The sequence below is a fragment of the Opisthocomus hoazin genome, chromosome 10 (assembly GCF_030867145.1).
Source record: "Opisthocomus hoazin isolate bOpiHoa1 chromosome 10, bOpiHoa1.hap1, whole genome shotgun sequence".
NCBI lineage: Eukaryota > Metazoa > Chordata > Aves > Opisthocomiformes > Opisthocomidae > Opisthocomus > Opisthocomus hoazin.
Genome location: NC_134423.1, coordinates 11,186,525 through 11,212,924, shown reverse-complemented (window position 1 = coordinate 11,212,924; position 26,400 = coordinate 11,186,525). Strand labels below are relative to the sequence as shown.

Genomic DNA, 26,400 nt, shown 5'->3' with positions numbered 1-26,400 from the left:
ATGGAATCTGTATTGAAATTGTTGAAGAAGGTCTAATTCTGCAGTCGGAATATGTCAGGAGTGTGCTAGGCTGCCACTTAAAACTCATTTATCAAAAATAAATGTCTTCTGGTTTTGAATTTGGAGTTATTTAGGAAGAGTATGGTCACGTCTCTTTCTCAATAAATAGCCTGGGGCTGTACTGTGACAGTCAATGCCAAGTGAAAAGAGTTTGTAAGCGTTCTTCCTGTCTCTTTCTGGACATTTACATTTTCATTGTTGTCATCTTTCAGAGATGGCTCAAGATCATTGAGGTCAACAGTGAGGGACAGGAAAATAGGGTGATGATTGGGCATTCAGTCTCACAGACAGAAATGCATGAGATCTTTCAGAAAGATAATCTATCCTAAAAAGCCAGCTACTGAAAAGCTGGCTGTTCTCCTAGCTGGCAGTCTGGATAATCCTATTCCTGCCTGTCCATCCTTTGCATCATATAGATATATTTACATTTTTTGTGTAAATAAATTGTGTCATTAAGTCCCTGCATGTGCCCCCTGACCACTACATTATTTCTTAGGGAGAAAATGTACTTTGGTAACGGTTAGGCTGCTCGGAAACACATCCCTGGCAGACGGAGGGTTATGGCTGCCGTGTTACAGGTGAGTCGGTGAGGAACAAACCAAGCCCAGAGATGGTTCAACACTTGGATCTAAGAGGCCATGTGTCTCTGCAGCTTTTGCTCTCTAGAATTTGCTGCTTAGTGGCTTTTGCAGGGCTGGTGTGAGCATTTAAAAAGGCATACCAGCTGGGAGAGCTTTAGTCTTTTCTTTTTACTGTTGTCAGCTATGTACTGAAGCTGGTAAAAGGGGAGTCCTTTGGCTAGAGGAGCTGCTTCCTTTCATCCTCTCCCAAAGTTGTAAGAGGCACTGTGGCAATCACCTTTGTTTAACCTAACCCCAGAGCTGGCTCAAAGTGTTTGTAATTTAACTGTACATAAAAGGCTACAAGGAATTTTTAAAGCAATTTTTGTGTCAAATTATTGAAACATCCAGTTAGCCTTAAAAACCATAAATTTAAAGAAAGAAAGAAGGAACTTGGGTTGACTGCTAAAAATGCACTCCAGTACAAGAAAATAGAGTTTATTTGGGTAAACAGATGATCTGAAATATTCAGTATAGAATACCAAATGTACGATGTATAATATATAATGTATAATGAAACAATACAAAGTATGCATAGATTGCAAAATAAAACACACATTTCTAGCTTTGAAGTGTAGGTGTAGTGACTGAGTTAATTTCTCTGACATCCATTCTACTATTTTGGATTGTAGTAACTTTAAAAGCCTACAGTCTTCCACGCTTCCCTGTTTTTTTCCTTGTTTGAGAATAGGAGCATAAATGGAGAAGACGGTGTTTCAAAGCCATTTTGGGATTTCCAAACAAAGTGAACTTCTGTTTTCAAGGATTGTAGCAGGCCTCTTTAGGACCCAAGTCAAGATTGTCTTTAAAAAAAAAAAAAAACTCACTATTAAAAAACTTTAAGATAAATACATAGAAACCAAAGTAATGAGTGACAGCGGGAGAAAAGAAAGAAAATCAGAAAAAGAGCTTTTTGATGCGTGGGACTGTTGGTCAGAATGATGGAAGGGAGAAAGAAACAGGAGCCATATTGTGAGTGGTTTTATTTTTTATATTGCTGATTTTCCTCTAAGTGTTGCTTTTTAACAGTATTGCTTTCTTTTTTGGTTTGAACCAGCTCTTTAAAAATTGTATGGGATAGATATGACCTTGAGAAATAATGGGATTTAAAATTGTTTTGACTCTAGTGCAGTCGTAGTCTACCCCATAAAGGTTCCTTTTTGTCAGCACCTTCTCAAGTGGTACAAGTTTCCACTGCTTCAGCACCACAGGGTATATCTGCTACCCGCGGTACGGTAGGTGAGCTGGGGAGCTGTATTGATGGCCAGGATCCCAGAGCCCTGCACGCCGGGATTGTGTGTCAGGAGGACAAAGGGATGGCGCCAACCGTCCTGCTCTATGCGCCAGTAACTAGAATTAATTACAAACCAATCGAATCCGTTGCAGCCAATTGGTAAACTAATTGGTAATTTTAGCTGTACATCTATGTGTAGTTATCTGGATGCCTGTAACGGTGCTTTCAGAGCCACTTTTGTTCTGCTTCATCCTGCTTGACAAAATGGCCCTCATAGCTTTAGGGAGAAAGATGTGCATCAGTGAATATGGGGCTGCTCCAGCTGCTTGTCTTGTTTGTATTCCCTTGTTCGTAAAACATGACTCGGGTTACAGCTGCGTGGTTCTGCTCTGATCATTTCTGATAAGGTGTAGCTAAACATTCTTTAAAATAGGTTAAGCCATTTATTGTATTTTTTTTCCCGTGCCAACTAAATTCAGAAATACAACTCATTCAGATTTCTTCTTGGTTTTCTTTTCTGAGGCAGACTTGAGAAGTAAATGATTTGGAATTAAGTTTTGCTTTCTATGCTCTTATTGTTAGTGACAGTCAGCACAACTTAGTGTGGGCTAAACTAAATGGAAGTGAATTGAATTAGAAAGCTGAAATTTTATTAGTGAAACTGAAAAAAGAACTGGCTCAAATACTTGACTTGTTCGTTTTTTGTAGCAGACTTTACTTAAGAATTATTTTGGTGCTGTAAACCTACTGCCTTGTAAGAAAGATTTTTCTTAGCTTTTTAGTGGAGTATTTCAAAACAAAGAGCAGCGTTTACATCAGTAGTGGTAGTCTGTTTGATTTCCCTCGCGTTTGGCTTTCTTGTGACTTTTCCCTTACAACAACCAGCACAGACTCTAGACCTGTCACACGTACAGTCAAAGGAACGTGAAAACTGAAGCTGAATTTCAAACTTCTGTTTGTGTTAAGCAAAAGGAATAATCATCCATATAATTTTGTATGAAAAACCATTTTGCGTACATTAGAGGTCCCTTTTCTACTAAAAGGACAATTAAAAGTAAAGATGAATGGGACGTGATGTTGCAAAACTGTGCATTAGTCACCTGTACTGTAGTAGAGGGTTTTTACTGTTTCCAGTGTTATGAAAGTTTTACTGTTAAAATTTGTGGTTACACACTGAAGAACCAATGCGTTTTCATCTGTAATTGTTTCCAAAATATTTCTTAAGTAATACTTACTTGCTTTGAGCGGAAAATTTCTCTTAATACCAGCAGGAATGACTTTGACATAGTAAAGAATTTGCAAAGCAGCAACACTTTGTCATTAGGGTTTTTCTTTGTGCCATAAAATGATGTCTATATTTTAAACTCTGCCTGTGAAGCTGATACGCATTTTCATAGAATTCAAGCTTCATTTATGGCTTTTTATTATTTTCAGCATGTCGTCATCATAGACTACAGTATACATTTTTCTTATCTCTGAAAGAGTAGTTATAAAAGCTTCTGTTTCTGATGGACGTGATCTCGAACGATCTCTGTAGAAATGCATTAGTGGGCTTCGCTGGGTGAGAGTCAGCTCTGCGGAGAAGGTGCCTCATGCCTGTTGGCGCTGATGGTCTGTGTGGCTTTTGTCACATTCAATAAATGATTTTTTGAGTTTATATGTGGAATATAAGTGGCTTCCTAGCTTCCTGTGTGGTAGAGAATTGTTCCTTTTTCTGTCGGTGACAGCAGATAACTATAGTTTGCTCAGGAGATAAAGCTCAGCGTTTAATCATATGGTCTTTTTCTCTGCTTTGCTGTGAAAAAATGGCAGTATTGTCTGATTAAAGACTGCAGGATCCCAATGTACCTTTTAAAATTTGTATTGTTTCTGTTTGCAGTCTAACCTTGCTATAGTTACTACACTCATACATTTGACCAAACTGGAAATCCGTAGGTGCAGTCAATAATTTCTGAAAGTTAAGGATATTTTTATCAGGAACAAGTGTTTTAGCTCCCTACTGTTCAGCCACTGGCATTTTCTCTATGAATTTCTTCCTGATATAGTGTGAAGTCAAGTTAATTTTATGTCTTTTTAGAGCAATGGATTTTATTTGCTAGAGACCAACAAATATTTTACAAGATTCTAACTACTTAATCAAGATTGCACAATATTTTGAACAAAATTCCAGCACGCCCACATAATTTCTAGCGGTGTATGTTTGATCCTACCCAGGAATTACAGGATGGTCTGGACTGCTCTTAAAATCCCTCCCAGTTGTGTTATTTTATGATAACATGTAAATCTTTCAAGCCAGAAAATATGTTCATGACTACAGCTTTCGGTGGTTAATTCATGTAAAAATGCATAAATTCTTCAGTAACTCCGTGTAGTTCAGAAGTAATTTTTAAAATAGTAAAAAAATAATTGGTTTGTAATGGTCAAGAAGTATAATCTGGGTATTGGAGTTGTAAGGTCGGGACATGTAATTACTCCATAGACAAGAATGGGCAATTAGTGCCTTTTTTTCACTTGTGAAGGTGTGCTAATTAGAGAAGAGAGTGTAAACTTGCAGTTTATCTTGTTTGTTTCTCAGTAAGTTTATGTCAAACATGATGAGTTTATAAACCAAGTGTAATGCTGCGGTCTTTCTCTTTTTGCCTTTCAAAATATCACCATGAGAGTCGTCTTGATTAAAAACTGCTTGACAGTGCTGATAATCTCATGTGACAGTAGAATGGCTGTCATTGATCTGGCCACGTACAAGCAGACGTCATTGGAAAGTTCTGCACAGATGAAAGTCTGTAGGAACAGGCTACGGTTTGCTGAACTTCCAAATGTTTTTTGTAGTACTTAAGAATTATTTTTTTTTTAATTCAGGGATCCCATGATTCTCCAGAAGGAATTCTCTTTGTCTGATGCACTTGCCTCTGTGTAGCTCTTGGTATTTTTCTTCGCAAACAGATTAATCGTGCCATCTTTAGTCTCCCACAGGTCTTATCAGGTTTTACAGTTGTGCATATTTGATGAAGTATGTCCAGCATATTTTAAAAGATAACAACTCTGACAAAAAAATCCGGAAACAGTGATACATATGTTAGGAATTATTTTCTTGCCGAATTTTGCTATTTTGTCCTTAGACATTGGTGCTCGCAGAGATTTTAGGAAATGTACATGTTTTTTGATAGGCTAAATGTTTTAATATTTGTTTACATAGAGATCTGAACTGTCTGAGCATTTCTGTTTTCAGGATTTTTCTGGGTTTTATTTTTTATGAGAACGCTCAGACTGGTACATTTCCTACTTTCTCTTCAGTTCCTTTATTCATGTGGGGGGATTGTTTTTCAAATATAAAGGTTGATGTAATGGTTGCTTTTCAGGAAGTCCTGATGATGCTTGATAACTATGTAAGGGACTTCAAAGCATTGATTGACTGGATACAGCTACAGGAGAAGCTAGAAAAAGCTGATGCTCAAAGCAGGTAATTAGACTTACTTTTTTTTAGTCTATGTCCAAATATGTCTCACAGTGAACTTAATTTTGTAGAAAAGATTCAGCAAATAGAACCAATTTTAGTATCTACTCTGGGGCACCAAGTAGGAAATTTTCCTTTGGGACAGAATCGGTGTGAGGAGATAGAGGGGATTTTATCCTCCCCAGTAGTGTTATCAGTGAACAGCTGTGCTAGAAATGGGAAAGGGTTTGGAAGTACTGCAGCAGAAAGGTAAAACTGATCACATCATGACAATTTGTGCCTAGTGTTGAATTTGTGCGTTGGTGCCTAAGTTTTAGCTTTGAGAGGTAAATGAGAAGTAGGGTTTTGCTGGTACAGTTTGTGCCCGCAGAAGATGGGGAAACCTGTAGTATGTGTGGAGTGATACACTCTAGTTCTTCCGTTTTCCTTTGTGAGTTCTGTCCCTGGTCTGCCTAGATAGAGGCAAAAAGTAGACCAAACGTGACAGAGTGGTTTTGTCAGTTGTTTACAGGTTGTTAATCCTGCTAGTAGTGCTGGAACCAGTTAAAAAATAATGTATCTAAGTGTTTTTCTGAATCTGTCTTCACCAGCACTGGGTTCTACAAGTTTAGTTTTGTTTTTAATTGCCAGTTGTAATTTTCATGTAATGAGAGAGCTTCAGGAGCAAGTGTTAAAAATAAGAAGAAAATAGCATCAGCTTCAATGAGATGCATAATGAAACTCAAACTGTGTCTGTTTGGATGAGAACATTTTACACTAGTGGCAGTTAACTTCAATCAATCTGTTCAGCTATCTTTGCAAGTACACCTTTATCAGTAAATGTTATTGCTGACAAAGTTTGGTATGTCAGTAGTAAAATAGGAGGAGCGGATGGTGATTTATTTGGTTAGTTCTAAAGATTTTTATGTACTGGAGATATTTGATACCTATATTAACTGAAGCAGTATTTAAACTGTATTGAATGCAGGATAGGAAAACGTAGGGTCCCTTAAATGGTTGTGGGCTTTTCTGTGTGGTGTTACTGCCACTAGACCTAGCGGATATTTCTAGTCCTACGCCCGATCCTTTCCTTTTAACTGGTTGGTTTGATGTTTGATCCCACACTGACATTTAAAATAAGCGTTGTAGCCTTGAGAGTATGCACTGTTTTTTATATGGGTCTAGCTAATACAATTTGGTTTGGAGTTGGTGTAGAAACAATTGCTAAGATGTAGGATTAAATTCAGCAGTATTCATGAAGACTTTATAGCATTTGTCGGTACTGTTTTTCCTTTAAGGCTATAGACAAGTAGTTGTTGGCGATTTTTTTTTTTTAACTTTTCTTTCCTGAATTTGCAGACCTACTTCATTAGCCTGGGAAGTAAAGAAAATGTCTCCAGGACGTCATGTGATTCCAAGCCCATCGACAGATAGAATTAGTGTGACATCAAACACTCGAAGAAGTTTAAATTTCGGGTATGAAACCAGATAAATTTATTAAACTTAAATAAAGATTCATTTGAAGCAGAGTTCATGAATACACTCTTTTTCTGTACTAATCAATATATTGTTTTGCTGCTTATTAAGTCATATATGCAATTATTTGCATTTATGAAAGAAAAGCACATGGGCTGTAAAAGAAAATCCTATCAAGGACTTAATTTTTTACTTACAATTATATATTTAATTACTGGTCATTCCAAAGACCTGAAGATAAAATACAATTAGTGTATTTTATGTTATGTGTTTCATACTCTCTTCCCACTAATGTGTTTCATTAGTGGTTACAGTGTCCTCAGCAGAGATGTAATATTAGAATATTTAGTCAGTACCTCTGAGTATTGAGCGCTCTTAAATTTTGAATATCAAGTATTTCTACAAAAATCCTGCAAAGTGAGTTTGATGGAAAAATCACGCCAACAGTGCCAGTCTCTTTGTGGATGTATGGATTGATACCTACCTCAGACCTTTGAGAACTGTCTGTTTTAATGCATGATGATGGGGAGAAAACATATGCAAGTAGTCAAATGAAAAATTTGAATCTGGCGGAAATCAACGCTCTGTTATTTTTTATTAGAACACAAACAACAGCTCAGCGTAATGATGCCTTTCAGCTAAGCTGTTTTTTGTATGTCGTTGCATGTTGCTGTTGTTGCTGGAGCTGTTTTATTCATCATCACAGGGAGATGTTTAGCAACTGTGTGTGTTACAGCAGCTAATAAGATGAGATTTTCTGTCCTGCAGACTTGCAGACTTTTTCCTCTCACTTAGTCTGCTTGTTTGTCTCGAAGTAAGGCAACACCAGACAAATACAATATTTTGTGTGTGTTTGAGAAAATAGCATAGAAAATAAGGGTTTAGATATACTTGGTCCTATGGAAATTTTTGACAGAATTCTAGGAATTATTAGGAAAGGAATAGAGCACAGAAGAGAAGGTGGTGGTGTACCACTGTAGAAATTCATAGTGAATGACTCTTACCTTTGGTCATCTTTATCTCTTCCCAAAAGCAATGCAGGAAAAGTATAGGAACTGGAAACAAGAACAATCACAATTATCCAACAGTATTGATGCAGAAAGCAAAGAATTTGGAGAAGATGTAACAAGAAGTGTATGGTAAATAAAATAGCTTACAGAGAAGACGAGTAGGAAAATTTTGTTTTTTCTTATGAAAAGGAATGGGGAGTATGAATTGAAATGATCAAACACCAAACTTAAAGTGACAGAAGTATTCTTCACAACTGAGTATGTAGAATTTGTTGTTATGTGGTGCTTTGGATGCCAAAACTACAAACGACTTCAGAAGTCAGTATCACAAAGATTAATGTCCATGTTTGGTTAATAAACACGAAGATATGTTTAGGAAAGTATGACAACTTTTTCATGTAAATGGCTGCAAACTGGAGAGTGTGCCAAAGGAGAAGGCGTTCTGTACTGCGTGGTGCTGGAAGTCTCTTTGCTCAGCTGTGTGGAGCTGTCGGAGGCAGGGTAGGGCTTGGCCTCTGCTCTTGCTTCCCTCAAGTGAAATAGTGTTGCATCCTCCTAGGGTCAGTGCGGATTATTAACAACCAACCGGGCGGCCAGGTTTGTATCATTTGTGGCATTATGCCTGGTAGGGTTTTTTGATGACAGCTTGATAAAAATAGGAAATAACAACAAATGGACATCTCACTGGGCTTAAAATAAGTGAGCAGTCTAGTTATAGGGAGCCTTTCTACACATTTGCTTGAAAACTGCAAGATCTCCATTTCTTTATCCTTGTTTTGTTTTAGCTAATGAGGCAGCTGGACTGTTATAATCAGTGTTGTAAAGCTTGGAAGAGAAATCAGTTGTATGATTGCAGTTGAAAGGATTCTTGTTACAGAATAGAATTGGACACCTCTTAAATGTGTGCTTTTGGAATGAATGTTACCATTTCCCAATTTCAAAAATTTTGCTTGCATTCACTTAAATAAAACTCTACAGATTTTTTGCTCTAAACCTTGTGCAGGAAATGGCAACTTTTTACAAAAGGCAAACCAAAATAATTTAACAAACACTACAGTTCTGTACATCCAGAAATTCGAAGTCTAGGCCGTCATTTAGATCTTTCTGAAAGTTACTAGAATGGCCTTCCAGGTTTACAATTTATTTTTGCTAAACAGATAATAGAAAATAGATCTGTTCTTTTATTTACTTAACCTTGGAACAGAGTGCCTTATGGATTTGTGTGAGCAACATTGACAGTTAGACCTGCACCTTTCGCATCTCTTGCACACAGACTTTGTTAGCCTCCTCGTGTTAGTTACAGTTGCAGCCCTGTCGATACAATTCATTGCTGCAGTTGGGCAGGACCCAGGAAGATGCAAAAGAAGAGCTGTGACATTTGGCTGTGAATACTCCCTGTGTGTTTATTTCTATGATTTGAAAATTTAGTGTCGGAGAATGTTTCTTGTGGGAACTGTTTGTCCGTCACTACAGTGCTGCATGTTTCTTCAGCCACTACGCATTTTTAAAATTTTGGAACTAGCTCTTGATCTGAATTGGTGGACAGCAAGATTAAGGAGAGTGTCCTGATAAAGCCTGCTAACAAACCATTCTGTTTTTCGATTAGACGCTAAAAAGAGCTATGACTTTCATTTAGGAACCCTGCAGTGGCGATTTCTGCAACACGCCTGGCTCCTTCTGGTGTAAGTTGGGCTGATAAGGTGAAAGCCAATCATGGAACTAAAGCTGCCAATCCTGAGCTAGCAGCAGCACAAACCTCTCTGCCACCTCCGGCACAGAAGTCATCGCGGAAAAATGGCAAGTCTCTTTAAGTGGCTTAAGTTATTTTCACAAACTATATGGCATAAAATTAGTTCAGAGTGTGATGACCTATTTTCACACCAAAACTAAGTACAATTTTGCAAAATACAGTGTTTAAGTATTGAGATAGAAGATGAATGCAGCCTGACATTATCATTGTAACAGAAAAGTTTGGGACAAAGCTGTGTTTTCATGTGTAGGTAACATTCCATTGTATTTCCACTAACTAGAATTTGATCTGTTAAAATACCAGTACATAACACCCCATGAAACGAAATGTCTTTGGTCACAAACTGGTTGTCTGTTTGGAATGGTTTAACAATGTAAAGAATAATATGTGTCCGGGAATCTGTAAGAGAGCTCAGCGTAGTTCTGTGTGCCCAAGGAGTTGATGTTCTCAGAGCTGTGCTGAAGTAACAATCGATATTTTTTTCTTGGAAGACAAGAATGACCACATTCAGTTATGAATTGTTTCTCTGAAGATTCTCCATGGAGAATGCTTGATGCCGGGGTCTTTTTTCTTCTAGAAAATATTTAGTAAGTTGTAGACATAAAAAACTTTACCTTTTGATTTACAAAGTTAGTTTCTTTGCACACACTGGAACCCTGAGGTTATCTTCAGAGATGCATTTTTCCCATTTATTTTTTCATGTATGGTCCGAGATAACTATCTGCAAAATCAGCAGGCAGGATGTAGAAATGGATATTCTAAAAAAAAAAAAAAAAAAAAAAAAAGGTCATAATTTATTTTTAAAAGAAAAATTACTGAAAGAGAATGTATTCATTAACATAGTTGTATGTTCAACCTAGTAGTAACAGAAGCCATGTGTAGGCGTTTGGAGACTTGTGATATAGAGCTAAAATACTTTGTCCAGTTAAACAGAAGTGAGTTCAGTAGCATGCACTCTTACACTTAGCATCTTACACATGCAGCGTTACGCTTAGCAAAGAACAATCTTGGTCTTAAAAATGGTTGAATGGCGATGGATTCATGCTGTTTGCGTGAGGGAATATCTTCCTGTATGGAGTTGCAGGGAGCTGGTTAGAGAACAGTGCCAGTTTGGCTGAGTTTTCAACACTGTAGGTGAAAGTATAATTCCACGTTTAATTTTTGCCAGTAGTTGAAGCTATTCGTAATGAAACCTTTTTCTGTTGGCTATTGCTCGTGACAGACTCCAAGCTGTCGTTAAAATACCTTTATTAGGTATTCTTGTGCATATGAAGAATTCTATTAGCTACACAGGGAATAAAACTGATTGGCCCTTCCATATGGATAACATTTTTAAGAGGCTAAAACGAAGACAAAAGACCTTATCCTCATGTTAATTTTAGGCATTTAAAGGGCTGAAGAATCGGTGTTGTGCTGTGTTTTATTGGCAGTTACCTGCAGCTGATGAGCTCCAGAAAGAGCAAAACCACTTAGGTCCTGTAGTACTGGCCTGTAAGTGTTCAGTCATTTATAAAATCAAATATACTATCCAATTCAGACTTGAAGCATTTCATTTTAACAAATGACAGTTGTTCCTTTTAGAGGCTTTGTTTATTCTTAAGGATCTCTTATCTCTGGCATTCAACTTTGGAGAATTTCGGTGATTTTTCTCATGGCTGAATTATAATGTTTTTAACAAGTCAGTTTCTCTTTAGAGAGAATCCTTTGTGTGGAGGCTAGAATCACTTTGGTAAAATCAAATTAACCTCACAGATCGGAGCACGAGAGGATCTGTGAAGTTTGCGCAAAGGGAGTCACAAAGGCTCTTCACATCCATTACTGAAGCAGATACGAGGCTCGCGTATCATCTGCTCTGCCTGTCCCCCAGCTAATGCTCTCACAGCTGGTGGGTGCGTTCAGGCCTTGCAGGAGGGAGCATGGGTTCCTCCTGCTGCCCTGTAATGCTCTCTTGCCCGCCCTAAAGCCCAGCTGGGGCTTACAGTGGCAAGAGTTCCCTAAAACACTTTTTCTCCAGTGATTTCCAACAGCATTATCATTAGGTCTCTCAATGGTTTTGTAGAGTGGAGGAGTGGTATGATACTGTATCTGTTTGATGGTTGATGGAATTTCCAAATTTAACTAAATAAGTCCTAGAGAGAGAGAAAATGCATTATTTTTCCAGATATTTCTTTACTTTTTTTTTTTCTGGATGCATAATGAGGTTAAATCATCTTATCTCATTTCCCTCATTAAACTTACTGTTACCCTTAATATTTTAATAAATTTTAAAAAAACAATAATTTTGTCTTTCATGCTGGAGTGTTTTCTAGAATATGAAACATAGTCTAGTCTTGTTGTCTGACAGGTTTATGGCAAGAGAATATACTGGTTTAAGTCACAGTAGTACACAGAGGCGATAGCCTAGCATGAAAATAATTCCCAGGTGCTCAGGGAAAGAGGTGAGATAGGTGATACAAATTTAGAGTGTGTATTAAGGCTGAGAGTAGGTTGTTACAATTAGAAAAATTGTTTATTGTTTGTACGTGATTTAGGAGAAAGGGCAGTCAGGAACATGTAAACTTGTCAGAAATATCGGCTGTTTTTTTCTGTTGCCACACTTGAAATCTAGTTTGATAATTATCATCTTTCCTGTATAATTGCTCATGTCCATAGCTGTGAATAGATGTTCCGTGTGAGGTAGTACCTAAGACTTCAGACTTTGCAGAACACACAGTCCTCTGAAGTGACTGTCCTGGTTTGGGCTCAGACATGCCCGCGCCTGATCTTGTGGGAGCGTGCACAACTTCTGCATGTTGAGAACAAGTTGCAGGAATGTCATCCTGGACAGCAAAGGACGGGCTTTTTCCTAATGGGATTGTCAAATTCTTAAGCACAATTTCTGTTGGAAATTTTAGACTCGTTCTCTTATTTGTCTTTTTGTTTTTCCTTTCCCATATTTTTAAGTGACGATTGAAAGTAGTCTGACAATTAACATCTCTAAAGTCTTGTCCATTAACTCACGGTCTCCTGTTACGACTTGTAAATTTAACACTTCTTGCACCACTATGTTTTCTCTGTTACTTTTTTAAGAAGTTTATTTTATTGTTCTGGTTTTCATGTCTTCTGCCCTTTAACTGTGTTTCAGCTGAGTTCATGTTTCTAGATTTGCTTCCAGATTCTCAAGCAATCAGTTTTCCAAAGTACCTCTCAGATACAGTAATAGTATTTTAGAATTTAAAAACAAATAGTGCTGAAGTTTACTAACGAGCAGGGAAGGTCAAATAGGCTTTGGTAGTATATTACTTGCAAACAAATTTTTAAGAAGGGACACGCATCTCCTGGGGTGGAACTCCTTGAGTTTTGCACATACTTGCCTGGATTTATGTTATTGCTGTTGCCAGTAAGGCTGCTTGGCCAGTTCTTCCAGCTGGAGTAGCTTCGACAGAAGAACGCCCCGGTGGCTGTGGGGGCCTCGGGATAGCAGATGGCGTGTCACTGCCGTGTAATCCAAGAGCGGGCAGGGACAGGGAAGTTCAGCTGAAACTAGAGAATGATCAAGGTAGTCAAATGAATTATTCATTAGCAAAACTCAGACAGTAATCAAACCCAGCAGGTGATACTTCACATGCGGACGTGGCTGTTGGGTGATGTGAAAAGAATTCCAGACTTAAGGAGAAAGGTGGAGGAGGGGTGATGCCCTGCTGAGTGTTAACTTTGCTTCAGATCAGGAGCTGTGTGATCTCGTGTCAATAAATGTATTAGCTCTGCAAACTTGTATGTTAAAATCGTGCCTGGAAATGACTGAATGGCTCCCTGGGGCCCGGGTTAGGGATGTTGCGAAGAAAATCCCTGGTCTGGTGCGGCCTTCTGATTACTACCCCCTCTTGGTAATGCAGGTTGGCGGGGACGAGATAGCAGAAAGAAGTCCCAAGGCCATCAAAAGGGACTTCAGGGCACTGGGGCGATTGGTTGAGGGATCAGGGGCGCAGGTGGTGTTTTCCTCCATCCCATCAGTGGCAGGGAACAGCACTGAAAGGGGCAGGAAAACTCACCTGGTTAACAGGTGGCTCAGGGACTGGTGCCATCAGTCAAATTTTGGCTTCTTTGATCATGGGGAGGTGTACACAGCACCGGGCCTGCTGGCAACAGGTGGAACTCAGCTGTCTCAAAGGGGGAAAAGGATTCTTGGCCACGAGCTGGCGGGGCTCATTGAGAGGGCTTTAAACTAGGTTCGAAGGGGGAAGGGGATATTGCCCAGCTCACTAGGGATGAGGCTAGGCTTGGAGTGCCAAGGCCAGGGGTGAGATTGACAGCCCAGCTCAAGTGTGTTTACACCAATGCACGTAGCATGGGCAATAAACAGGAGGAGCTGGAAGCCATTATACAGCAGGACGGCTACGACTTGGTCGCCATCACAGAAACGTGGTGGGACAACTCGCATGACTGGCATGCTGTCATAGATGGCTACAGACTCTTTAGGAAAGACAGACCAACAAGGAGAGGTGGGGGAGTTGGTCTATATGTGAGGGAGCAACTGGAATGCATTGAGCTTGGCCTGGGGGCAAATGAGGAATGAGTTGAGAGCTTGTGGGTTAGAATTAAGGGACAGGCTCATAAGGGTGACCTTACGGTGGGTGTGTACTACAGGCCACCTGACCAGGAGGAGGAGGTTGATGAGGCCTTCTACAGGCAGCTGCAAGCAGCCTCACAGTCACAGGCCCTGGTTCTCATGGGGGACTTCAACCACCCTGACATCAGCTGGGAAGACCATACAGCTAGGCAGGCGCAATCCAGGAGGTTCCTACAGAGCATCGATGATAACTTTCTGATGCAAGTGGTGGAGGAACCAACAAGGAAAGGTGCGCTGCTGGACCTTGTGTTAACAAACAAGGAGGGACTGGTGGAGGATGTGAAGGTTGGAGGTAGACTCGGCTGCAGTGACCATGAAATGGTCGAGTTCAGGATCCTGCATGGAGGAAGCAGGGCGATAAGCAGGATCAAAACCCTGGACCTCAGGAGGGCTGACTTTGCCCTCTTCAAGGAGCTACTGGGAGGAATCCCGTGGGCCAGGGCTCTCGAAGGCAGGGGGGTCCATGAGTGCTGGTCGCTCTTTAAACAACACTTCTTCCATGCACAGGAGCAATGCATCCCCCTGAGAAAGAAATCGAGCAAAGGAGGCAGGAGACCTGCATGGTTAAACAAGGAGCTTCTAGCGGAGATCAGGCAGAAGAGAAAGGTCCATGGAATGTGGAAAGAGGGGCAGGCCACTTGGGAAGAGTACAGAAACGTGGTGAGAGCATGCAGGGATGCGACGAGGAAGGCCAAGGCTCACCTGGAATTGAAGCTGGCAAGGGATGTCAAAAACAACAAGAAGGGCTTCTTCAACTACATCAGCAGCAAAAGGAAGGCTAGGGACAACGTGGGGCCGCTGCTGAATGAGGCGGGTGTCCTGGTGACAGAGGATGCGGAGAAGGCAGAGCTACTGAATGCCTTCTTTGCTTCAGTCTTCAGTGCTAAGACTGGCCCTCAGGAATCCCAGGCCCCGGAGGTAAGAGAAGAAGCCTACAAAGAGGACGACTTTCCCTTGGTCGAGGAGGACTGTGTGAGGGATTGCTTAAGCGATCTGGATGTCCACAAATCCATGGGCCCCGATGGAATGCACCCACGAGTGCTGAGGGAGCTGGCGGATGTCATTGCTGAGCCACTCTCCATCATCTTTGAGAGGTCCTGGAGGACAGGAGAGGTGCCCGAGGACTGGAGAAAGGCCAATGTCACTCCAATCTTCAAAAAGGGCAAGAAGGAGGACCCAGGGAACTACAGGCCGGTCAGCCTCACCTCCATCCCGGGAAAGGTGATGGAGCAGCTTATCCTGGAGGCCATCATGAAGCAAGTGGAAGAAAAGAAGGTTATCAGGAGTAGTCAGCATGGATTCACCAAGGGGAAATCATGCCTGACCAATCTGATAGCTTTCTACAATGACATGACTGGCTGGGTAGACGAAGGGAGAGCTGTGGATGTTGTCTACCTTGACTTCAGCAAGGCTTTCGACACAGTCTCCCATGATATCCTCCTAGGGAAGCTGAGGAAGTGTGGGCTGGATGAGTGGTCGGTGAAGTGGATAGAGAACTGGCTGAATGGCAGAACTCAGAGGGTTGTCATCAGCGGCGCTGAGTCTAGTTGGAGGCTGGTAACAAGTGGTGTCCCCCAGGGGTCAGTACTGGGCCCAGTCTTGTTTAACTTCTTCATCAACGACCTGGATGAAGATTTAGAATGTACCCTCAGCAAGTTTGCTGACGACACCAAACTGGGAGGTGTGGTAGATACACCAGAAGGCTGTGCTGCCATTCAGCGTGACCTGGATAGGCTGGAAAGCTGGGCAGAGAGGAACCTGATGAGGTTCAACAAGGGCAAGTGCAGGGTCCTGCACCTGGGGAGGAACAACCTCATGCACCAGTACAGGCTTGGGGTGGACCTGCTGGAGAGCAGCTCTGCGGAGAGGGACCTGGGTGTCCTGGTGGACGACAGGTTAACCATGAGCCAGCAGTGTGCCCTGGCTGCCAAGAAAGCCAATGGGATCCTGGGGTGCATCAACAAGAGTGTGGCCAGCAGGACGAGGGAGGTTCTCCTTCCTCTCTACACTGCCCTGGTGAGGCCTCATCTAGAGTACTGTGTCCAGTTCTGGGCTCTCCAATTCAAGAAAGATGAAGAGCTACTGGAGAGAGTCCAGCGGAGGGCGACGAGGATGATGAGGGGACTGGAACATCTCCCCTACGATTAGAGGTTGAGGGAACTGGGCTTGTTCAGCCTGAAGAAGAGAAGGCTGCGAGGGGACCTTATAAATGCTTACAAATATCTGAAGGGTGGGTGTCAGGAGGATGGGGCCAAGCTCTTTTCAGTGGTGCCCAGTGACAGGACAAGGGGCAATGGGCACAAACTGAGGCACAGGAAGTTCCGTCTGAACATGAGGAGGAACTTCTTCCCTCTGAGGGTGACGGAGCACTGGAACAGGCTGCCCAGGGAGGTTGTGGAGTCTCCTTCTCTGGAGATATTCAAGACCCGCCTGGACAAGGTCCTGTGCAGCCTGCTGTAGGTGACCCTGCTTCGGCAGGAGGGTTGGACTAGATGACCCACAGAGGTCCCTTCCAACCCCTACTATTCTGTGATTCTGTGATTCTGTGAACACTGAACTGCTAAGTGAATTAAAATGAAAAAGTACGTTCTTATGCACAGCTAGTTGTCAGATGGCATAAAACTGTTAAACTGATTCCAAAAATATCAACAGTCTGAATGCATGCTTGCGTTAAAAACTTTTGCGTTTAAAAAATTCACCAAACAATATTCTTTAGAACACAGAAGATGTATTTCTGTGCTGTTAAAATAATCATATGAGTCTTGAGTAAGAATTGTGAATCTGACAGTGAACAAATACAAATTAATAATTGAACATATAAGGCTTTTACTAAAAGATTCATTCTTATTGTAGTAAGTGTGATTATGGCTTTGCCATGCTCTGAATAATTTTATTCTGATTAATTCTATCATTTTAGGGCACGGAGAAATATGCCATGAAACAAGGAATGAACTAGCAGATGGTTTGGGGTTTGGTTTTTTTTGGTTTTTTTTTTTTTTTTTTTTGTGGAATTAACTTCAGTACATATTAGTAAAGATATTAGTAAAATATATTAGGTAATGTTAGTGCAATTACTATTAAAATACAGATAAGATTAATATCTTACTATCTATAAGTTAGTAAAATTATCTTTAGGTAGTAGATACTACAAAAGGGTATCTCCTAATTTTACATAAGGCATCTTTTCTGCATTAATGAAGTAAGAGCTGACTTCAGTTTTCAGAAAGAATAGACATGAAACCTTGCAGCAATCTTATTTCACAAATGACAAGCAAAAGGAATTGCAAAATTCCAAAAGTCTGCTGCAGTAAAGCGGTGGAGGGTTTTTTTTTTTATTTCATCAGTCTTCTGAACAGTCTCTTCGTTGTCTGGGTATTACTTGCCAGGGAAATTTCTTGGCCAAATTTTGTCATAAGCTGTGTACAGCAAAAGCTTTGTGGTTCTACCAGTTACAAAAGTCAGCGGCGTAGGAGCAGCTGTGATGTGCAAGGGGCCTGTGCAGTCCTCGGTGGCCCACGTAATGCAGGGCCGTGTTCCACACAGGCTATGTGCCTGGAGCTTTCTGCAGTAAATCTGTTTGCGATTCTTGCGGAATTAAAACCCTGCTCCCTGGAGTACTGTTGGAGATAAGATTGTCTCTGAGAGGGTAATAACTTGTTTAGATCACTTGGTCCTGTAGGTAATAATATTTTTTTCCATACAGAGGTGAAGAAATGAAAATAAAAGCCAAAGTTGCTTACAGGGGTCAAATGGAAAGTGAGTGGTAAAGATAATCTGTGTCTTTTTGACTGCCATTCCCCTTTCTAATCAGGGGTGCATACTGAAGCATGTGCTAGTGCACATAGGGGGAATCAACACAGAAAGGCTGTTTGCAGAGGTATGCTGGCTCTGGTTACCGCCAGTAATCTGAAGAGATCTGATATAGTCCTTCACACAAAGTTTTGGAAATTTGTTTACTTTCAAATATACAGTGAATTTTCTAGAATAAAACAATTTCAACAGTAAAATATCAAATGGAATTATTTTTTTGCATCTGTCGTGATCAGTATTGTTAAGGTTTGTGAACAATTATATAGTTACGTAAAAACAGCTATTGCATGAGCCAAGATAAATTCCAGTACAGTCCTGTTAACTTCACTGGTAACTCGTGATTTACACCAGCTATTGCTCTAGGCTGCTGTGTTTCACCCTGAGGTGTTCAAAAAACCCCATAGATAGATGAGCACGTACTGTTTGTAAAGTGTTAGATGCCAAGGGTAGCAAAGTATGAAAGTGCCATTAGTTCTAGTTTTAGGCGAATTTCCAGTTTACTGGTTACTGCTGACGTTGAACAGCAGTTCCAGTCCGCCTGGAGGTAGTGTAGTGCAGTAGGTACAAAGGTTTTATCTTTTATCTAAAGTAATTTTTACTGACAGTCCTGTGACTGTGCTGCTGCAGTGCTTTGTAGTATAGCACTTCTAGTGAAAGGATTGCTACCAGAATTTCTGTACTTGTTTTAGAGTTGCCAGAAACACCTGCCTCGAAGGGAAGTTTAAAAAGACTGAAGGATTTTTGACCATGAAAATTAATGTTCAGACAGGTCCTTTTTATATACTACAAACTGCTTTAAAATAAACATACATGTTCTGAAAGGAGGAAAAATATTTTGTTCTCATCTCCCTATGGGTGTGTTGACCTGCATGGAGATGTTATTGGCAGTCCATATGATGGTTCACTTCTGGCAACCTAACCATCGTGTGTTCCTACTAAAAGCAGGTGGTATTTTTAGAGAGCATAACATTAATATCTTATATTTTTTCAACCACTTTATATTTTGCTTTTAAAAATCAGATCTCTCGAAATGCAAATTTTAAGCCAGTCTTTAAGTTGGTAATGTGCAATTCATCATAATATAAAAATTATTCCATTTTCTCACCACCCTTGGGTGTTTCAAATTACATTTTTTGACAACCAAGTAGACTGGTATTTATTCCTATGCATATTTATGTTAAACTTTAATGTTGGAGCTCTGATCTTTATGCCTGAGCTACAGGACCATCTTTGTTACTAAAAGCTTTATAAATACCGAGAGAATTAATTTTGTTATACAAGTTCTATTCTATTCTAGACTTTTTCCCTCTGTAAAGCAGGCAATTTAGTGTTGGTTTTTTGATTCTGTACTCCTCCAGGTGAAAAAAGCATCTCCCACACCCTTCTCTTCCTTTTATGGGAATGATCCTAAAAATAGCTTATGCCAAAAGTGTATTGGAAGATATCATTCATAGTTAGTTCTTGAGTATTTTTGCAAGATCTTTTGTTCAGCAAATAGAAACATGTGAATTACTCTTCCCACCTGTGAGTTGTACCATCAGGTCTCAAAAGAATCACTTGCAGTCATTCCAAGATGTGTGGCAAATTATGTGCTGGTATTACCTGCTGGCCCCAGAAATGTTATGTGTGGAGAAGGGGGTTCACCTCGATATTCTAGAAATCTGATCACACTTAAGACCTGATACTTCAGCTAGACAAACGTAACTTGGAAGGTTTTTCAGATACGTACCAAGATTAGATATCAGAAAGGTTGATCAGCAAGTTGTATTTACTAGCTATTTAGTCATCAAAGTAAATGAAGTAAACTACTCTTCTATTTCTCCTTCAGTTTGCAGTCCCACTGTAGTGATATTTTGCGATTTCCTGGAATCTAGGAAAAGAAATTGTCCGAAAGCTGACATTAATTAGTGTATTTTTATTATCAAAATGAAACAAATGGAAAAAGTAAAGAAAACACTTCTGGAAGAATAGTCAGCCACATGCTGGACAATGCTTCTACACTAAGATGTGCGATTACATCTGCAGAGATTTGCACTCTCACACGAGGCCTCTAACATTGCTGTTGCTACAAAGAAGAACAGGAGTGTGGTTGCTATGTTGTGCTTTACCATCTGGTGAAATAGCGACATGGGCATGAGAAGCCTAAGTACGTCGCCATTTTTCACGTGGTTTTGTGTATGAGTAGCTTAGCTTCCTGAAGTAACAGAATTGGTCCCATGATAGAGTTGTTCAGTGTTTGTGGAATTAATAGTGCTCCTTGAAGTAAAAAGCTTTGCCAAAGAATATTTCATTGATTTTTTGATATTGGTTTTTAAAGAGAACATTTTTATCACACAACTTGTGTAATACAATAATAAAATAGTTGTTTATAATACTTCTATTTAGAAGTCTTCCTTTCTTTGACTGGAGTATTTCATTTTCTATGTAGACCGAAAGGATGCAGAGGGCTGGGAAACAGTTCAGCGTGGAAGGCCTGTTCGATCTCGATCCACAGCTTTGGCAGCAAAACCTCCTGTAGCTACAGAATCACAGAAGTCCAAAGGTGACGGTGACAAAGAAAATGTCATTTCGCCACCATCGGAGAATAAGTGTGGGGGTTCTCTCACTGACAGCGGTGCATCCAAAAGCACGGAGCTTGTACAGAAGGATCCTTTACATCAGTCTGAAGACCTTCTTACTGAAAGGACGCAGGTCAGTACAATTTTGAGCCATTTTCTAACCTTAAATCCTGCAACTTTTTCTTTAGAGCATTTTCTAAAGGTAGTGCTGTCTACAGCTGTTATTCACTAACCAGATTGGAAAGGGATTTAAAAGTAGTGGCTGTTTGTTACATTCATGGAAACACATTAAAGTGTTGACACAAATAGGCAAGTTAAAAATCATGAGATGAACCCTGTGTTTTACAATGCGTTGGACATGTTTTCCAAAAACTCAGCATTAAGCACATCTCATACATAGAAAACTTCAGGTAGAAAGATCCAACTTTCACAAGGTTATGAGCAGCTGAAAGTGTCTGTACATGGAGTTATCTGCATCACTCACTGTAAGGTTGCCAGGTATTTTGTTAAAATCCTTATGGTTATAAAGAAAAAATCCTTTTGACTGACTCAAAAAATCAGTATGTTACATTTAGTTGATTTTGCATATGTCGCTTGTTAGTTCCCAGCACACGTCTCGGAAGACAATGGGAGCACTGGCACACTGTTGCAAGAAGATTCTTTACAAACAGTTCCTGAGATGCCTCCAGTTCTCACAAATACTGACTGTACTTCAAAAACCCTGCAGATTAAGGAAGCTTCCCCTCTGAGCACTGATAGTGTAGACCGACATCAAACAGAAAAAGCTGAAACTGAAATGGATCCCTCAGATATTTCAAATGTGAGTGCTGCCAGATTGGTAAGAAATCTCGTAAGATTTCTGAGTAAATAATAAATAGAAGTGTTAATTTTCTCATTCGGTGTTGCACAGTGTTTATTGTTAGCCTGCGATAGAAATTGTAGAAAACTCTGTAAGTTACTTAATGTAGAAAAAATTATCTGTTGCATGGATACTTATTATGGTAGGCTTTAATTACAGTAAAGTTTTGAACTTGAAGAAAGATATAAATGCATTATTTGCAATCAAGAGATCTGTGCTCTTATTCCTTTTTTTACATATGTTTGCCATAATTTTTCATTTCCTTCCACTATCAATCATCTTAAGTCAGACTCTCATTAAAGTCTTACTCCATTTTTGCTAATTATTCAAACTGGAATCACATGGGATATCAGAATTCTGTTAAAAACAAATGTAGCCCTCTGCCTTTTAAGACTAGCCAAACAGCTCTCTTGGGTATTCCTGTGCAACCAGCAATCTGGACGAATGCCATTCTTAAGCAACAAATGTGAAGTCAGTATTCTGTTTTTATGTGGCTTCCCAAAATGAACATCCTTCTTGTCTGTAGAAATCTGCAGGTCACTCTGGGATTCTCTTGAGTGGAGAATTGCAGTAATGCTATGTAAAATCCAGGTTATACTTTCAGGTTTGGTTTTGTTTTGTTTCAGAAATGAGATAAAAATTCTGATCTGCAGTGGTTTTCCTGTAAATTGCTTTCCCTTTAACATCTTTTATAAATTGGACTCCTGCTAGGTAATTTCTAAGTCAAGTATCTGTTTTTAGAGCAGATTTCTAACATCTCATCCACTAACATTGTTTCAGATTCTCAGTTATTAACAGTTCAGGATGCTGACAGTGTGGTAGGATCTGTGTCTCTTGTGAGCATTGTACTGCTCGTGATGAGACTGCATTGAACAAGCAGATTTGTGTTCTGTGGCACGTTGTTTGGTAGCCAGAGTGGAAACGAACCAGTTCATGCTGGACATTGGAGAGGGAGAACACGATCAGTCGGCGTATTCAGGCTTACAGTCTTGCCTAACTATCTTGTCACTCATGTTGAAAACCAAGTATAGCCTGAGATTCCGTAGTATTAACTGCAGTAGAGTTTCCAGATACAGTTCGTCTGCAGATCCATTTTTTTAAGTAATACTTTGGAGCAAGGTTCCTTTTCTGGAGGTAACAACATGGCATGCCATTACTGTTTCAAAGTATGTGTTGCTTAGTCCCTAAGATGTGGTATTTACAAGAATAATTAGAGAAGAATGGTCTTTGTTGCTTTTAATGACACTGTTTGTGTAATACGGTTTGGAATAATGTGAATGATAATTAATTTCTTAAGTGTTTTGTGTAGCTGTTAAATGATTTAATAGTTGCTAACAGTTTTAGTGGGGTTTATATTTCAGCTACCTTCACAGTATTTAGCAGCAAGGAACTACAAGTAACTAGAAGTTGAACAAAATGTTACAGAATTCATATTAACTATGTGGAAACCACTTTTTTATGGCCACTTCTGATTTTGAGGGTTTTTTCTGGTTTCATGTTTCCTACAGTCTATGGCAGAAGTCCTTGCTAAGAAGGAAGAGTTAGCAGATCGCCTGGAAAAGGCAAATGAAGAAGCCATTGCTAGTGCTATCGCAGAAGAAGAGCAATTAACTAGAGAGATTGAAGCAGAGGAAAACAACGACATTAATATCGAGACTGACAATGATAGCGATTTCTCTGTGAGTGTTCGATTTATTTTAAAGTGCCCAACTTCAAGCTGTCTTTGTCAGCAGAGTATTAGTATAGAATTTGGTAATGTTTGGTTTTGCATTAATACAACCTGTTTTATATGCAAAGTAAGTAAATAGTGTGGTGTAATGATTATACAGTATTGTCTAAGGTATATTAGTTTAGTCTTACTAAACTCAGCAGCCCCATGCTGCTGAGTGGTACAATGTCCTCTGATACTCCAGTTGTTGTCCTGCTGCCTACTTCTGTGTGCGAAACTGGGGGAGCTGGGACTTGGTATTTCCGTTGTTGCCACACAGGAGCTACTCTAGGTGAAGCAGAAGTCACCTTTTCTACTATCAGGAGCAGCATCTGTCTTTGAGATGGCTAATTCAGTTTGGAAACATTGCTGAATGTCACTGATTTGGCACTTTTTAATATGTGTGTACACCTGCACATCAAGGTTTATGTTTTTACTGTCTGGATCATATTAAATTTCAGGCTAGTGTGGGCAATGGAAGCATATCTTTCTGCGGTATGTCTATGGACTGGAATGATGTTCTCGCAGATTATGAAGGTAAATTTTCAGATATTACTGTGCTTAGGTTGACATGACAGCAAAATTTAGAAAATGCCCATTTTACTTATGGGAAGTTAAGGTTTCAGAAGATCCCTCTAACATCTGGATTATATTCCAAGTTATGTTATTTTTTATGCTATTTCCTTAGAAAAGATGGACTTAGGTGTTCAAACTATCTTTGTGTCTGTTATTAAGTGCTCTTCCCCATCTCTCTATTAGAATTAGAAGATTTGTTACCCAGTTTTATCTTAACATTTGGATAAAAGCGTAATAAAATTATTAAGCATTGAAAGTGCACAGGGATTAAAGATGCTTCAGTCTGTGTCTGCACCTTACTTAGGCTCAAGAGAACCCATTAGAGAGAGAAATTCAAGAGTAACTAAGCCTCATTAATTGCTCTTCTCCCAGAAACATGTGTTTAAATTATCAAAGTCTTTGTTTTCTTTCCATACAGCTCGTGAATCATGGCACCAGAGTAATTCTTGGGGAGACAGAGTGGAAGAAGAGCCTGCTCGTCCGCCTGGACATGGAATACACATGCATGAGAAACTGTCGTCACCATCACGCAAAAGGTTTTAGAACTGTTATCTGTCTTCATCAGCCAAACTCATGGCTGCCTGAAACTGTTCATAAATCTACTTTCTCTAAGTCTGTGGATGGCAAGCGTTGCAGAAATCAGTATATTATTTTCATAACGAACTAGGCTCATGGTACCTTGTCTAGTAAATAAAGACTTGAAGACTAGAAGAACAGTGTTTATATTTAGGGGAAGCAATTGCCTTCCAGTGGCCTGTTTGTTTTCTCTTACTGAAAATGACATAGAAATGTTTGCAACACTGTCAGTTAGTGTTGTCTCACTTGCTTTTGCTCTGCTTTGTTTTTTGTTAAAAGAACAATAGCAGAATCCAAAAAGAAGCATGAAGAGAAACAAATGAAAGCTCAGCAGCTGAGAGAAAAGTTACGTGAAGAAAAGACACTGAAGCTTCAAAAATTAATGGAGAGGGTAAGCTTTCGCTTTCTGTAATACAAAGGAGCCAGTCTGCTGCCATTCAGAAAAGCATTTTTTTCCACATGGCCTAGAAGTGATAGAGGTTAAAACTAGTGGTGAAATGAAATTTTCCCCTGAGTTCACGTCGTTTTCGCAGATGACTTGTGCATCGCAGATAGGAAAGCAGTCTTTCAAATCATGAACATCTGAGAGAGTGTTGTTGACATACTATACTGACTCGGATTCAGGGAGGGTGTGATAAAAGTAGAAATGTGTTGCATGTATCCGACATAAATGCTAAAACTGATCAGACTGAAGCAGTTAGCAAATCAGTGTACTTTGGGTTAAACTTAATGCAGGCTTTGTGTAGGGCATCAGAATGTTTTATTACTGTAAATAAAGCTTCAAATATTAGAAAATTCTGAGGAAAAATCAGGCCCTATTTTCAGTGACTGTATTGTTAATGAATTTACTCCTTGTATATAGGAGAAAGATGTACGGAAATGGAAAGAAGAATTATTAGATCAAAGGCGCAGGATGATGGAGGAAAAATTACTCCATGCAGAATTTAAACGTGAAGTGCAACTACAAGCAATTGTGAAAAAAGCACAAGAGGAAGAAGCTAAAGTAAGTTATTTTGTTTTAATGGGTAACTATTTAATAGTTATGCTTGTGCATGTTTTGTACCTCGGAGTGTCTGTGAGTAGTTTGTGAAAGATGGTGCAAGTTAGTTATGAACACATGTGAACTGTGAAGCGGATAAATGCTGATCTCTAAACCAGGCAATTTTTCTCTAATATGATTTTAAAATTAATTAGCTATTGTTAGCTGTCATGGTGGGTTGGACTGGAAGAAAAGGTGCGTTGAAATAAAGAGCTGATAGTCATTTTTGCTGCTTTTGTTCCTCACAGAGAGTATGGCAGCATTTTCAGTGATAACTGGTGCTCCTGGAGGGAGTAGAAGATCTGATTATCAGTTCTTTGCTTTCCAGCATGTAGAGTGAGAAGTGGGGAGAGCTTATTGCTCATCTGCTTTGTCAAACATCCACTCTAGATCCAGCATTCGGTGTCCTTAGATAGTGGTTGTGTTGCTGTGTTTTGTATTGCTAATACTGTTAAACAGTTGGAAGGAAGTAGAAACCTACAGCACATGGCAGTTATTCTAAAGTAAATCTTTTGTTAGTGCTCTTCTGACTTTAATACATAATTTCAGAAGACAAGCACTAGATGAATGCTTTTTGGTTTACCTTACTTGTATTACTTTGATAAACATTGTCGTGGTTTAAGCCCAGCTGGCATGAGCTCCCTGCCTAGCCCCAGTCAGGTGGGAGAGAGAACTAGAAGTGTAAAAGTGAGAAAAGTAGTGGGTGGAGATAAAAACAGTTTAACGTTTCGGGGGGGGGGGGTGGGGAGAATAATTGTAAGGAAAATAACAAACGGAGAGAAATAATACCCAGGAAAGAGAAGTGATGCAAATGAAAAGAATTGCTCCCCACAAACCAACCGATGCCCAGCCAGGCCCTGCGCAGCAGGCCCCTTGGCAGCCTCCCCCCCCAGTTTTATGGCTGAGCACGACGTCGTGTGGTGTGGAAGATCCCTTTGGTCAGCTGGCTGCGTCGCCTCCCAGCTTCTTGTGCACTCCCAGCCTACTCGCTGGCGGGCAGTGTGAGAGGCGGAAAAGGCCTTGTCTCTCTAAACACTGCTCAGCAATAACGAAAACATCCCTGTATTATCAACACTGTTTCC

The 26,400-nt window shown here is 40.0% G+C and overlaps 1 protein-coding gene across 2 annotated transcripts in view; it reads left to right on the top strand.

The window, feature by feature from the left end:
• The window catches only part of SCAPER (S-phase cyclin A associated protein in the ER), a 175,535-nt gene that overhangs the window by 33,632 nt on the left and 115,503 nt on the right, over positions 1-26,400 (top strand). Inside the window, exons 6-15 of one of the 2 annotated variants that reach the window (XM_075431781.1) lie at positions 5,274-5,374; positions 6,707-6,823; positions 9,470-9,630; positions 20,431-20,693; positions 21,288-21,380; positions 22,928-23,098; positions 23,589-23,664; positions 24,122-24,239; positions 24,559-24,670; positions 25,142-25,282. In XM_075431781.1, the coding sequence (XP_075287896.1) occupies positions 5,274-5,374; positions 6,707-6,823; positions 9,470-9,630; positions 20,431-20,693; positions 21,288-21,380; positions 22,928-23,098; positions 23,589-23,664; positions 24,122-24,239; positions 24,559-24,670; positions 25,142-25,282 (1,353 nt within the window). Of the gene's footprint in view, positions 1-5,273; positions 5,375-6,706; positions 6,824-9,469; positions 9,631-20,430; positions 20,694-21,161; positions 21,381-22,927; positions 23,099-23,588; positions 23,665-24,121; positions 24,240-24,558; positions 24,671-25,141; positions 25,283-26,400 lie in introns of both variants that reach the window. The other variant, XM_075431780.1, reaches the window with a different exon arrangement.